Source organism: Lipotes vexillifer, unplaced genomic scaffold (genome assembly GCF_000442215.2).
Source record: "Lipotes vexillifer unplaced genomic scaffold, Lipotes_vexillifer_v1.1 scaffold2205, whole genome shotgun sequence".
NCBI classification, from domain to species: Eukaryota; Metazoa; Chordata; class Mammalia; order Artiodactyla; family Lipotidae; genus Lipotes; species Lipotes vexillifer.
In genome coordinates this window covers 68,244-83,817 of record NW_006772933.1, presented here as the reverse complement: position 1 = coordinate 83,817, position 15,574 = coordinate 68,244, and the positions used below count along the sequence as shown (strand labels likewise).

The following is a 15,574-nucleotide window of genomic DNA, read 5'->3' as shown; positions in this document are numbered from 1 at the left end:
AGGAGGCTGCTGGCATTCCTGGTCCCTGGGCAGGATCAAAGGCAGGCCTTAGAAGCTTTTTCACTTAGAAGGCTGATTCTCAGTCAATAGCTTTTAAAGCATGCACACAGACCCCTTTCCAGGTAAGACTGGAGATGGGCATTTTTGTCTGCTCCTTCTGTGCTGAACCCTGGGGGCATATTTGTGAATGGAAGTCCCTTTGGCTATCAGAGCAAGGTGACTTGGGGATCTGACCCTCAGGCAGCAGTGCAAAAGCTGGGGTGTAGAAATGTGTACAAGTTCTTTATAGGGAGATACTGGTGACTTGGAGTGGGCTACAAAGAGATTGCAGGGAAAGTGTCTATCAGTTTCTCGAGTCTCTGGGGAAGATTGCAGTCAGCTCCTAGATGTGTGCTAAATTAGAAACCTGGCCTTCAGGTAGCAACTTTCTTAGTATGCAGATGGAAGCCTTTCAGGGAAAGACTAGGAGATGGGTGATTTCATCTGTTCCCTCTGCACTGAGCCCACTTTCTACCTTCATTAAATTTCTCTTAGTCTAGTCTCCTTACTAACACACTAGCAGGGAAAAAATTAAGAAAAAAGAGAACTGAATTGCATAGAAGGAAAATACATATAATGTTATTTGAAAATATTCTCCAGATATATGATTTACTGTCCACTACTATTTAGTGTCTCTTGACAAGAAATATATAATTTTTATAACTCAATGGAGCAATCATTTTCTATATACATACTTCTGTTCACAAGGTAATGGTTGGGAGTTTTTAAAACCACAGTTTCCAAGACTATTACGCAGAGAATTAACTTCTTCAAAACAGGCAAATGGAGCACCTTGAGCACCTTAAAATGAAAATATGTCCTAAATTATTATTCTTGATGCCAGTAAAACATTTGTCAATAAAATACTAATGAAACTCATTGCGTAAGCAAAAAAAATCATGGTCTTGATCATGCTATTTTTTTTTTGTCCCTCTGTGTTCCCTGTCAATGCACGTGGAAAGAAACAATTGTCTTATCTGACAGAAAATAGAAAATTATTATATCTATTGTAGTAAATTATGTTATGGTTAAAAATAATTTGCTGACCCCTCCCTGTGGGAATGCATCCTTCCTAGTCCAATGTACGTCAGGCTTGACTTTGTAACTTGCTCTGCTTAATGAAATGAGAGATTTGAGATGTCAGTTGGGGCAAAACCGTCAGAACTAGTAGATTGAGTGCCATATTCTCTTTTTTTTTCTCTGATGGGGGACAAGCAGTGTTTCAAGTAGAGGCTCATCAGTCAGTCTGGGTGTCATAGTGAAGAGTAAGTGTATTAGATATGGAAATCGCAGAGGTTTGAGGTTCATTTCCATTTCAACAAACACAGGAATTGGTATGTAGATGTGTAATTCTACTGCAAAATATGCCTAAAGTGTGGCATTGTAGTTGAAGCCTGGCAGCAGGGGGCAAGAAGGAGAGTAATGCACGCTGTGCAATGCTGAAACTTCCGGAGAATGTGTCTTGGTTACTCTTGGCTGAATGTGACCAGATGGTACAAATACTCAAGAAAGAGATAAGGGAAACTCAGATAAGAATCAGTTATTTCAGAAACGGTAATAAAAAGAAATAGAGAAAGTTCAGAAATGTGTCCACCCTACAGGCACTGGGGTGGACGGATGCTGGCTTCTGTAACCTGGCTAAGTCTTTATGCCTATTTGATTGTTCTGTGTCTAATCCATGGTGGGTGCTTCTTTGGTGGGTATTAACCTGGTGGATTAATACAAAGATCTTCACAGTTTTTGTTCATGTCCATGTGTCTATCCACTTACTTCTATCCCAGAACTCTTGGCTCTAATCTTCCAATCTTCCAACATCCAGGCTTCCCACCGGCCTGCTTGGCCCTTTGTCACTGGCCATGGGTACCCCTCTAATCCAAACTCTAGCCATTTCTCCTTCATGGGAAATGGATGACCACATGGTCAAAATCTTTTAAGGCATCCTCCCAAGTGAGGCTGCAGTGTGGCTACTGTCTTTTTTCAACTTATAACCAGTACTGAGCCAACACACCTATATAAACAAGGCTAGGCTTGTTCCTCCTGCATCTGCTGCTCATAATGAGAGCCCATGTACCTGCTGGTCAGAGCCGAGGAAGAAGCAAAGGTGGAAGAGGGTAGAAAGACATACTGATCTAGATTTCCTGTTCATGAATTTGTCTTCTGCCCTCTCTTTTTCCTGAGCCTGAATCCAGATGAATGAATGACTTCTATCTATTGAACCATCTAACTTAGTGGATTTGACGTAACTGAGCTTACGATGCATAGGTCTCAACAACTGTTCACTTGATGTCCGAAAACCAGGTTTTTTTTTTTTACCTCTACAGGGGCCAGTAGTGTGTCCAGAGTTGTTTTGTCAAATTGGTATAAGTTTCCAGTTTAGATGGCACAGGTCTGCTCTAGAACCCCAGGGAACTGCATTGTTATTCTCCCGAGAGGCCTGGTAGAAGCCCCACACAGCATTTTTCTTTTTCTCGTAACCCACACTTCTGGTATTGGATTTCTCTGTTTTGTGATTAAAAATGCAGGGCTGTCTGCACTGCAGCTTGGATATGCTGCAGAGGCCTTTCCTGTTTTTACCTCCCTCGATATTAGCAATGTTTCAGGCCAACCAGTAAATGGAATCAAGCGGCACTTCCCCAACTACTGCCTCTAGAACCCACAGAGGCCTACCAAGTACTGGACTTGTTTCTTTGTCATATGAAATGCAAGATACATACAGTTTGTCTTCTACTTTGTAGAGGGTGTCAGGTCATGCCTCTGATCACTGGACTCCTAAAATTTTACTGATGTGATGGGTTCCTAAACATTTCTTGAGTCTTATCTCCTGCCCCTCGTAGAACATGCATTTTACTTAGTCCTCCAACATTCTAGCTACACTTTGCTTATTTAGCCTGGTTAATACAAAAACCAATGATAGGGTGGATCAATGTGACATTTTTTAGGATGTTCAAATCTCTTCAACTACATTATGACTGAAGGCAGGAGAGTAAACACAGCCCTGGAGCAAAACCCTAAATTAAAGCCATGTGAATTCCATGTGAATGCAAACTGTTTCTAATTCTCTTTTCAGATAGGAATAGGAAAGAATATATTTGCCAAATCAATGGCTATACTCCTACCATATATTGGAGGTCACGCTGATCTGCTCTAGCATAGACACCACATCGGCAGCGTGGGTGCGTTACTTAGTCTACTACTTGCCTGCATTTGCAATAGATTACTATTATCTTCCAGGGACCATCTGGTTTCTGCAGGGTCAACTTAATGACCCAACTGGGTCACTAAATGTAGATATTATATAGCTAACCACATCTGCATCCTTTAGATCTTTAAGGGAAGCAATAATTCCTGGAAAGGCTATCTCCATGGCCTTACCAAACAGACCAAGGAGCTAATGATGGCACTGCACAAACTACCATCATGTCAACCCCAATGATACACTCTAGGACTGAGAAAGGATTACCAAATGGACTTGTGGACCTGGTGGACCCATTATAAACTGAAACTTGGCATGGGCTCTATTTGTTCTTTGCCTCAAAGTCCCTGCTCTCACAGAGAGACCATGATGAAACTGGGTTTCCAGGTACATAACGCCAAATTGAACCTTGTCCACCAGTTTCCAAAATGCTTGGTTATTTCCCTTTCCCCAGTGAACAAATCCCTGATTAAATGGTTGTAGGTCTCATTTGGGGGTGCACTAGGAGAGCTGTTAACATGTATATTTGCCAAAGTGTTGTGTGGTTTTCCTTCTGGGCCTTTTAGCGCCCATTCAGTCAATGGTTCTGAAAACTGGCAAAGACAAATAACATTTTCAAATACAAATGAGCATTGAAAAAGCAAAAAACAAGAAACAACCAAATAAAAAGTAACATCCTAAAAACACAGCATACAGAAAATCGCACTGACTTGTCATTTATGAGAGATCATAGCTCTGCAGCTCTGGCTGAAATTTGGTTAAGTCAACTAATCTGAAACTTGTTACTAAAGACAAGTTTCAAATAATTAGAAAGACAATACGAATCACATACCATGTATTTGGTACAGACTACAAACCTTGTATTACAGCTGGGCAAATAACTGAAATTTTTTCAATTCGATATACTACCTTTACTCAATTAGCAAATGACTATATTTGAATGTCAGTAATTTTGATCTATTCAAATTTAATTTAATTCTTCTAAAAATACAAAATCATGTTGGAGTATTATGAATAATGACTGTCTAAAAAGCAAGCATATATGCATGAGTCATGCATATATGCATGAGCTTTTGAGTTAGTCTCAAAAACTGTTTAAAAAGCAAAATATAAAAATGAATTTTGATCAGTTGCCTAAGACTACTGTTATCCTAGCAGTTCTTCAGTGAGGAAACATGATTATATGTGAATGAAATTCACTCTGAACTTTTAAAGGTTCAGGCCATTAAAATTAGATTATGAATGTGTAAAATAAAAGGAAATTAAGTAAACTTTCAGAATCTACTGACTTGCCATTCCAATCTCTCTATATATAAATACAGCTCCTAATCTGAGTCGTAAACATGGATTTTTACCCAGGTAGCTAAAACCAAAATGAAAACCAAAAATCAAATCATGAGAAAAGGAAAGTACAATACTAATCTGGAAAATCTGAAACACTCCTACAAAAACTAACCCTCTTTCATTCCAAGTTAATCTTTATTGACCTTGTGATTCAGGTTCTTCCACTTCTAGAGTTGTGTGATATGTATTATTTCCTACAGAGGGATCCAAATTTAAGGCAAAAGAAATATGTAAGACAGGCCCCTTCTAGCCTCCGCCCAGGTGCCCTGGGACCTGGCACCTCCCATTAGTGGGCCAACGCCAGACCCAGGACCCCACAGGCCTTGCAGTCCACCCAGAGGGTACCCTTTGAGCATACAGCTCTGGAGAACAGAAGGGAGTGTGCTGCTGGGCCCCAGAGAAAGTGTGTGACAAAATGTAACCAACCCACCTAATACATAGAAATAAAAACAGAAAATCAGGCAAAATGAGGCAAAGAAGGAATACGTTCCCCCAGAAGAAGAACAAAACAAAGTGGAGATAAGCAGCCTTCTTGATAAAGGGTTCAAGGTAATGATCATATTAATACCAATATGATCATTAATTTTAATTTTAACACTTAACTTTGTGTTGGAAAACTGTCAAGTCACAGTGGAAGATAATGTTTCTAAAACTCAAATTTTTAGTTGAAAGTCTAAGTTTTACCCTTGGCAACAAATTCTGCCAGTTGTTTTCCTTGAAGTCACAGGCTCACCTCACTCATTTTCGATAAAGTGTCTGCCAAACACCCAACTCTTATCAACATAGTTTGCCTCAATTATGATTTTAAGTAAAAATGGTGTTCCATGACGCAAGTGGCTAGTTCAGCTCACAAATCAACCAATTGCACAGGCGCTTTCCCACGTCCTCCCGTACACAGCAGAAGTGCTTTATGTGTCCTTCCCACTTATCATGCAGAGTATTAAGACGATAAGATATACTCAGAACTGAGGCTTAATAAAATTACTAATTTCTACTGCTTCATCAAAGACAAGAAAAAGAGAAATATATAAGAAAGAGCGATACCTTTTCCAAATATCTTGGCACACTGGTTATCGGTAGTTTGGCATCGTCCATTGTAACAGTATGCAGTTCCCAACCTGCACAACTGGCCATTCATTGCATACGTGTCAGGAATGCAATTACTGGAAGTCCCATCGCAATACTCGGTAAAATCACACTCTCGATCAACACTTTTTCTACAGGGAGTGCCTGCTACTGATATCTAGGAGGAAAATGAAAATCATGTTCCGTGAACGACTATTCTCAATTACTTACTAAAGAGAAAATGAGATGTGTCTGATTACTGATAGCTGAGGGAATAACAGAGACCGAAGGCTGAGTAGGAAAAGGCAGGTGCCGTATTCATGATGAAGCCTAAGAAAAGTAACTGTCTCAAAGGACAAAAGCACCCCTCCAACAGAGCTTTGTGTTCTACATTGAGAGGCCATCAGACTAACCAGCATTCGGAGGGAGACTACACAGATTAGTTTAAACATACTTGTTCCTCAAAATTGGAGAAACATTGCCTCTACCATTTTCTTCTTGGAGAGACCCAGGAGACAAACTAGCAGGTTTCATATACACTACTATATTTAAAATAGATAACCAACAAGGGCCTACTGTATAGCACAGGGGACTAGGCTCAATATTCTATACTAACCTAAATGGGAAAAGGATTTGAAAAATAATACATATATGTACATATATAACTGAATCACTTTGCTGTACACCTGAAACTAACCTAGAATTGTAAATCAACTATAGTCCAATATAAAATAAAAATTAGAAAAAAACTACCTGGTTTCAATCTCTTGCTTGGACTTTTACTAGCTTATATGTGTGGGCGAGACACATAATCCCTCATTTGTAAACTTAGGATGATAATCATTCCCTCATAAGGCTCTTGTTAGTATTAAACTGAATTAATGTAAAAAGTGCTCAGAGCAACACATGGTTAACAGTGTATGGAATAGCTATCGTCATCAGTGTCGTTGTCATCATTGTTATATTTATTATTATCTGAGAGCCAAAAGTCCTCCTTGCATAGCTCAGATAAAGAGTACATTTATGGTCATATTTTTATGCCCTGCTGACTAAATCAGTCATCCATTGTCTTCCATAGTGAAGTTCACCACGTCCAAATGCTGACCCAATATGTATGTTGAAGTCACACACACACACACACACACACACACACACACACACACTCACACTCTACAATCCAGTTTGATTGACTTAATACTTTACAGACTGAGACAAAGATGAGGAATAAACGAATGAAATGGCATCTTATAAAGGATGACATAAAAAAGAAACTCTTTCAACCTAGAATTCCATTTTTAAGAAATATATGTTTCAGGGCTTCCCTGGTGGCGCAGTGGTTCAGAGTCCGCCTGCCGATGCAGGGGACACGGGTTCGTGCCCCGGTCCGGGAAGATCCCACATGCCGTGGAGCGGCTGTACCCGTGCGCTGAGCTTGCGCGTCTGGAGCCTGTGCCCCGCAACGGGAGAGGCCACAACAGTGTGAGGCTCGCGGACCGCGGGGAAAAAAAAAAAAAAAAAAAAAAAAAAATATATATATATATATATATATGTTTCAAAAATGAATGTGAAATAAAGACTTTCCTAGGCAAATAACTGAGAGAACTGATTCAGCAGACAGAAATTACAAGGAATAGTAAAGAGAGGTCTTCAGACATAAGGAGTATGGTACTAAACAGAAATTTACAGAAGAAAATAAAGAGACCCAGAAAATGGAACAAATGATGTTAATTATAAAATTGTTTTTCTCATCTTACTTGCTCTAAAAAAATAAGACTATATAAAGCAGAAAGAGTAACAATGTATTTTGTGTTTATAGTATGTGGGAGTGTTCTTTTATATAAGATCCATTCTCTATACATGAGGTGGTATATTACATGAAACCAGACTCTGATCAAAGATTTGTAAACTCTGGGACAACCAGTAAAATGATTTTTAAAGTTTAAATAATAAACCAGTAGCAAAGATAAAATGGAATCATATGTTGTATAGTTTTAGAATTTATATTTAGTTTGCAGTAAGGCTCATGTATGGCTGTTGGGAATTCAAAATAGTATAGCCATTTTGGAATACAGGTTTTCAGTTTCCTATAAAATTCCATATACACTTACTGTATGACCCAGCAATTTCACTTCTAGGTATCTATCTAAGTGAAAAAAAACCCCTCATATTCATACAAAATCTGCTTATAATATTTTTATAGGAGCTGTATTTTCACAACCCCAATCTGAAAACAACCCAAATGTCCCCAATTAGTGAATGCATTAACAAACTGTGGTACTGCCTTAAAATACTTGCAATACTATTTAGCAACAAAAAAGGAATGAATTACTGATAAACATAACATAAATGAAGCTCAAATGCATTATGCTAAGATGCCTAATTACAGTGTTTACACATATTATATCATTCAATAAAATGTCACTTGCTTTTGCAAAATTAGAGATGCAGAAAACAGATCTGAAGTTACCAGGGTCTGTGGGTGGAGGTGTGAATTGACCAGAAAGGGGCATGGGGGGTCGGGTGGTGAGATTTGGAGGCAACGGTGATGAAATTGCCTATCCTTTGATTGTGGTGCTAGTTATAAGACTGAATATGTTTGTCATAATACTCAGAAGTATCTACTGAAAGCATTTTACTATAATAAAATATACCTAATTGAAAAAATGGGCAAAAAGAATATATGGGATTTTTACGTATATGTAATTTACCAGAACTGGAATTAAAATATTTTGCATTATGGAACTTTCTTCCTTATCCAAACATATGTCTTGAAGATCATATCATATTATTGCACGCCATTTAGCCTGCATTTATTAACTCGTACAATATACATTAATTTATGTAATCATTGCAATACCAGTAAATATTGTTTGCCTTTATGATTTGCTATTGCAAATAATCCTGAAATTAATATTTTTTTCCTGAGCTTCCCAAACATGGTCATGTTTCTAGGGTATATACATAAGAGAGAAACTCATGATGATGAATTAACTTGAAAATTTATACTCTATTCAAAGATATGCAAAAATTGCTCAGGAAAGGGATTATAGCAATTCAAAATTCCACAAACACTGTGCAGAAAAGAGCTCTATCCCCATTTCTTTCTTTTTTTTTTTTTTTTTTTGCGGTACACGGGCCTCTCACTGTTGTGGCCTCTCCCCTTGCAGAGCACAGGCTCCGGACGCTCAGGCTCAGCGGCCATGGCTCACAGGCCCAGCCGCTCTGCAGCATGTGGGATCTTCCCAGACCGGGGCACGAACCCATGTGCCCTGCATCGGCAGGTGGACTCCCAACGACTGCGCCACCAGGGAAGCCCCTCTATCCCCATTTCTTAGACAATATCTGGCATTGTTTTTAAGATTGCCATTTGGATGATACTGCGTTATCATTTTTATTTATGTTTATCTTAATTACTGCAGACAATCAGTGAACACATTGAGCAATTCTACTTTTCATTGTTATAAATTGCCTGGGCACTCCCTTTGCCTGTGTGTGTGTGTGTGTGTGTGTGTGTGTGTGTGTGGTGTGTGATTCGATTTTTACTTATTAATGTGTGAGGGTTCTTTGCATATTCTCTATGCTCCACATTTTGTTTGCTCCACATTTTGTCGGCTATGCATGTTATATTTTTTTAGTCATTTACCATTTATTTGACTTTACAATTGCATTGAGAGGTGATTTTTTTTTTTGTATAGCAGTGTATATGTTTATTCTACTCTTTATCTGATAAATTAGAAGATGGTAAACTGTGGTTTCAACATAATAGAATAATCAGTACTAATCTGAGATGCCTCCTCTATCTCATCGTAGTTGTCCTTATATACCTGTGGTTGTTTATGCACTCTTTACTTTGTTCCCCTGAATTATTTCTAGAGTCCTTCTATCAATTCAATTAATATAGCCTTCTATTATCACAGTTCAATTTCCAACATAAATGTTGGAAACTTACCTCACATTTTGATGTACAGCATGATCCAGAACCACATTTTACTGAGCTTTTCAGTTTACATGTATTATAATCACAGCAGTTCTTAAACTGACATTCCTAAAATTTCATAAGAAGAAATGCTATTTTAGTTCAACCACTTAACAGTTCTTGTTTCTCAGCGTCTACTTAATACTCTCTTGTGTTCAACTTTTCAATTACACAATATACTTATATTCAGTGAAGCTTTACTATTTTACTATTTCTAGAATACCCAAAGGCACATACAACTATAAGAACTAAGTAAATAACATCTAAAATAGTAGTTGATCATTTACATTTACTACCGAAAATATTTGGTAATTAATTCATAAATTGCCAACATGGAATTATATCATCTGAATTCCTAAGAGAAAGCTATCCCCAATTGTCTTTTTAGTAATTTGTTTAGTAAAATTTCTCTTTGTGAATAAATAAAGCTAAAGTAGAGTTAGGCAATATATATAATAAAAATGCATTTAATATAGTAATCATGTGTCATGTTTTACTACAATGGAAATAAAAATGGATATGTCAACATGTATTTTTACAAGGTAAACGGCAGTTAGCTATTACTCAAATTAGGTGATAATTTAAATAAAGTTAACAAACCAAATTTCTTTTTTTTAAGATGTTGGGGGTAGGATTTAATTAATTAATTAATTTATTTTTGCTGTGTTGGGTCTTCGTTTCTGTGCGAGGGCTTTCTCTAGTTGTGGCAAGCGGGGGCCACTCTTCATCGCGGTGCGCGGGCCTTTCACTATCGCGGCCTCTCTTGTTGCAGAGCACAGGCTCCAGACGCGCAGGCTCAGTAGTTGTGGCTCACGGGCCTAGTTGCTCCGCGGCATGTGGGATCCTCCCAGACCAGGGCTCGAACTCGTGTCCCCTGCATTAGCAGCCAGATTCTCAACCACTGCACCACCAGGGAAGCCCCAAACCAAATATTTTTTCATGTAAATACATTGCATTTATACAATTCTTTAATATTTTTATGTTCTTAAAACTTTTAAAAATCAAATATTTTCCATTTTCTCAAAAATCTGTTTCAAAGATATTGTCCTTAATAGAAGGTAAGATTCCTCATTTAAAATTTTCCAAATGTTTCCAATTTTTCACGTTTATGTGAATAGATATGTATTTATAAATATTCCCATCATAGAAATAACATAGAATATATGGAGTAAACGTTGAAGCTGTGGCTATACCCCACAGATTCTCCAGGGGTAAAATCACTGTGTATATTTCAGTGTTTAATGTTCCAAAGTCCAATATCACTATATGAGTGGATGTGTGTGTATATATTCTTTCATGAAAAGTAAACCAGGATGCAAGCCCAAACATGTTTATCAAGACTTATTATGAGCAATCAGTTTAATTTATAACAAGGTAACTGGGAAATGGTGTCTCATTTTTTATTATTATTTCTCTGATTACTAGTGCGTTTGAGCATGAATTTGCATTTCGTACAATTTTACTTATGAAGTAAATAATCACCTCACAATTTTCACCATTTTGCATAGGGATTTTTGTTTGTTTTCCTCTTTTCCCTTTAAATAGTAGGAGCAGCTTTTTTATAATCTCCAATTACCGTTTTTCTCTTCTATATGTTGATAACATTTCTTTGCAGTCTATTGTTGATCTTATTAGTGGTGTCTGTCATTTTCTGTAATTTGTAACATTCTTCTTCCTTTATGACTATTGGGCTTTATGTCTCATCACCAAGACCTCCATTATGCCAAGACTATAAAATATTATCAATACTTTTATTTTTTGCTTTTTAAAACTTATAGATTTTTTTTTTCTGAAATGTATTCCTCTATATTTTGTGGAATATTTACTCCAGTATTTATTACTAGTCACCTAATTTGTGAATACAGGAACAAATAAATGTACACACCTGCATGTGTGTGGGTCAGTACAAAAACAGAGCTTCCACTTGTGTAAAATGGGGGATATCTATGAAGATACAGGTGTCAATGCCATTCTGCCAAAAACTACCTGGAACACATCTGAGTTGAACAAGTTGGATTTATTACTAGTTTCCGGAAAGGAAAACACACACCATGGGGAACTGTATATACCTCAGTGAAAAGATCTAATTATAGGATCTGGGCTCCTTTTAGGTGATTTGGGGAGGGTTTAAGGAATCTAGATTTTGCTAGACTAGATACTGTCAGAAACCAGGGGCTCATCTATAGTTGGGTACTTTAAATAATTCTTATTTAGACGAAGAAAGACTGTACTGATGCTAGGGTTGAAATTGGTAAAGGAATTACTCCTATTAGCCAGGAAAGGATGGTGTTTGGTCATTAGTGTGACTTGGACAATTTTCAGGTTTTACCGTCCTCAGACATAAAGTGGATGCCCTGGCTTCAAGAGTGGCCTTGCATTTTTTTCCTTCATCCATTACGGTTACAGATGTTGACCTTGTATACAACTGTTTATTTTCAAAAGGAGAACATTGCAGCCTGTCGATGAATGCCAGGCCAGCTCTTAGCAACACGAGGCCCAGCTGATAATAGGTCAGATCCTACACGTCAGGGCCTGTTTCTCCCTTACTCATACAGAATGCTTTGGATTTATAGATAAACCCTTATGACATTAACTATTTCCACCCTGGAAATAAAATGTCATATATCTATATAGCTTTTACATATTTAGAGAGTTAAATCAATTGATAGATATAAATAGATAGAGATGTATAGATGGCCCAGTACCACAGTGAATGAAATTAAACAGCCTTGCAGTACGTTCTGATATTTTGTAATGCAAAATTACCCCCAAGTCAACTCTTTTTCAAAAAAGTTCCTTTGTAGTTATCTACAAGAATCTAAAAGAAAACAAACAAATGTACCTAAAACAGAAACATACTCACAGATACAGAGAACAAACTAGTGGTCACCAGCTGGGAAAAGGACGGGGAGGAGAGGCAAGATAAGCGGGGTCAAGAGATACAAACTACTATGTATAAAATAAGCAACAAGGATATATTGCATAGCATAAAGAAGTATAGTCATTATTTTTTAATAACTTTAAATGGAGTACAATGTATAAGAATACTGAAAAATCAAAAAGTCCTTTTGTATTCTTCCTCAGTTCTCTTTCAGAAAAACTTTTGAATAAACCTTCCAAGTAACATTATTCCTAATGGGGTATTCTAAATATACCAGAGTCAGTCCTCACCCACTCACACACATCCTATGTTATTATAAAGATAATTACATTATCCATGCATTCATTCAATCAATAAGTATTTGTTGAGTATGGAGTATATATCAGACACTATTCTATGTGCTGGTGATGCAGCAATAATCAAGCCATGAACTATCTGTTCACTTTATTTCGTTGTTGTTCTTTTGCCAATACCACCTGGTGTGTGTGTGTGTGTGTGTGTGTGTGTGTGTGTGTGTGTGTATTTAATTTGCTATGGATGATCATTGTTCCAAATTATTAAAATAGATTCATGCACTTGGCTAATTTTTATTTCTAGATGAAATTTAGGATCTGCTTTTGCAAAAGAGTAGTTCAATTTGGGTTAAAAGGGGCATGTCGATGGGGATTTAATAAAGAATGAATTGGACGTAGTTTGACTTTAAAATAAATAGCTATCTATTTATTCCAATTTCCATGTGTCTTTCAGTTTTGTTAAATCATTTATACCTTTGAAGTACTAGAAAGAACTTATTAACTTTATTCCTATTTGTTAGTTTTTATTTTTTTAAGAGTGTAGTAAACTTGCCTTTTCAATTTCATTCTCTATTTATTGACTTTTAAAAAATAAAGACTATTATTTTTGTCTTAGGTATTCCACTACTGTATTCCAAGCACAACATTTTTCTTTATTGTCAAATATAATGGATCTACTTCTAATGATTCACTATTATGTATTAAATTTCTTATAAATTACTGGTAGAAAGTTTCTTCAAATTAATGATATTAAGTTTTATTCTGAAGCACGTTTTTGAGGAAGGAGTATTTAGTGTTATAGATTCTTCCTCAATTAGTTGTGATAAGGATATGTTTTCTCTTTGCTTAGTATAATAATCACATGAATAAATTAATTTATTAGCATTCTTCAGAATAAACCTCATTTGGGCATATTTTTCTTTTGATTATACTTGTGGATTTACCTGTTAATATTTATCATAGGAAACTTGCATCTATGTTTGTTACACTAGACCATAGTGTGTGTTTCTGTGTGTGAGACTTAGTGATGCTGAATTTTTCTTTACTACTAAAATTAATTGAAAATTTTGTGTTTATTATCTGCCAACTAGTTCAAATCAGACGCTGTCCACATGTGGTTGGTAGACCTCGGGAGGTCTCTAACATATTTTTAGTGGGTCTATAAGGTCAAAAACTTTCTTAATAGTAATTAGACTTTATTTGCCTTTTATATTGTGCTGACATTTGCACTGATCGGGTAAAAGCAATAGTGGATAAAACTGCTGGTGCTCTAGTTTGAATCAAAGCTAGTGGTCATTATATTATTCACCGTCATGCACTCTAAAAAAAAAAAGTGTCATTTAAGAATGCCTTTGGTAAAGCTGTAAAAAATTACTAATTTGCTAAATTTTAACATTTTAATACTCCCCTAATATTGTGACAAGTGGAGAGCATGCATAAGCTCTTTTCATGCATAACCACAATATCTTCTCAATTACTACAGATTCTCAAGGAAAACACTGATGTGATTGTTTGAATTACAGACTGAATAGTCACATTTATCACAGAAAACAAGTTTTTATATGAAAGAACAACTTACAGACAAACCATGGTTATTCAGGCTTGGGTATTTGGCAGACGTTTTCTTAAAAGTGAATGAGGTATGCCTGTTACTTCAAGAAAAACAACTGAATTTGAATCTTTCAAGTGAAAATTAGAATTTTGGAAAACTTTTATCCATCGACAGAGACTTTATTTTCCCATTACTTTTCTGACGATATTAGTGATGATACTAATGAATATAAGATTGTGGTATTTCATAATGAAATATGTCAACATTTAGCAACTGCATAATTCAGTGAACCAAATGACCAACACATGATGTTACAAAAATATACATGTGTAAAAGGTCCACTTGAATTGTAATATAGACCAATGGGCTTTCGTGTAATGGGGTGTAAATAATCCACTAATTTTGGTTTCAGATTTAACAATGCAACTAACCTTTTAGAAATTTTCACTTTTCAAGTTTGGTGTAGTAACAAAGTAGAATATGCACAGTTTTCTGAAAAGTTATTAAAATTCCCTTCCATTTTATAACTATATACTTGTTTGAGGATGGATTCATATGGATTGGGACTGCATCTGGAGATGATGAATTTGGAGAGAAATCACAATCTCATCAATGTTGATTCCTCCAATCTTAAAATATGGCATATTCTTGAATATATTAAATACTTCCATGATTTCTCTTAGCAATACTTTGCAGTTTTCTATTTAGTGGTCTTGTACATATTTTATTAGATACATTCTTAAACATTTTATGTTTCTTGGTGTTATTTTAAAATTTCCTTTTCTAATTTATTGCTGATATAAAGAAGTCTTTTGACTTTTGTGAATTATGTAAACAATGACCTTGGTAAATACACTTATATATGCAAATTATAATTTATTTCTAGATTATTTGGGGTTTTCATTGTACCCAATCATATTATTAGGAATGATAGTTAAATTTCTTCACTTCCAATTGTTATACATTTTCTTAATTAATGTTAGTCTTGATTTTTTTCTTTACTAGTGTTAGTAGAGGCGTATCCATTTTATTTAATTAATTAATAATTAAATTTATTTATAACAAGAACTTGCATTTGGTTGTAGGATGTTTGGATACAGGATCTATACTGACCATGAAGGTGTTATGGGTATTCTGATGTCAGCACTGTTAGCACAGCTAACCAATCATTCTCTAATGATCTTGGTTTTCATTACATTTCATTTTCATGTAGTTCAAATTACTGTCTACT

At 36.1% G+C, this 15,574-nt stretch overlaps 1 protein-coding gene across 1 annotated transcript in view; it reads right to left on the bottom strand.

The window, feature by feature from the left end:
- The window catches only part of LOC103071063 (disintegrin and metalloproteinase domain-containing protein 18), a 74,255-nt gene that overhangs the window by 20,375 nt on the left and 38,306 nt on the right, over positions 1-15,574 (bottom strand). The window contains exons 13-15 of the mRNA XM_007447946.1: positions 9,591-9,686; positions 5,621-5,819; positions 735-840 (exon numbers count right to left, since the gene is read on the bottom strand). Of these exons, the coding sequence (XP_007448008.1) occupies positions 735-840; positions 5,621-5,819; positions 9,591-9,686 (401 nt within the window). The remainder of the gene's footprint in view (positions 1-734; positions 841-5,620; positions 5,820-9,590; positions 9,687-15,574) is intronic.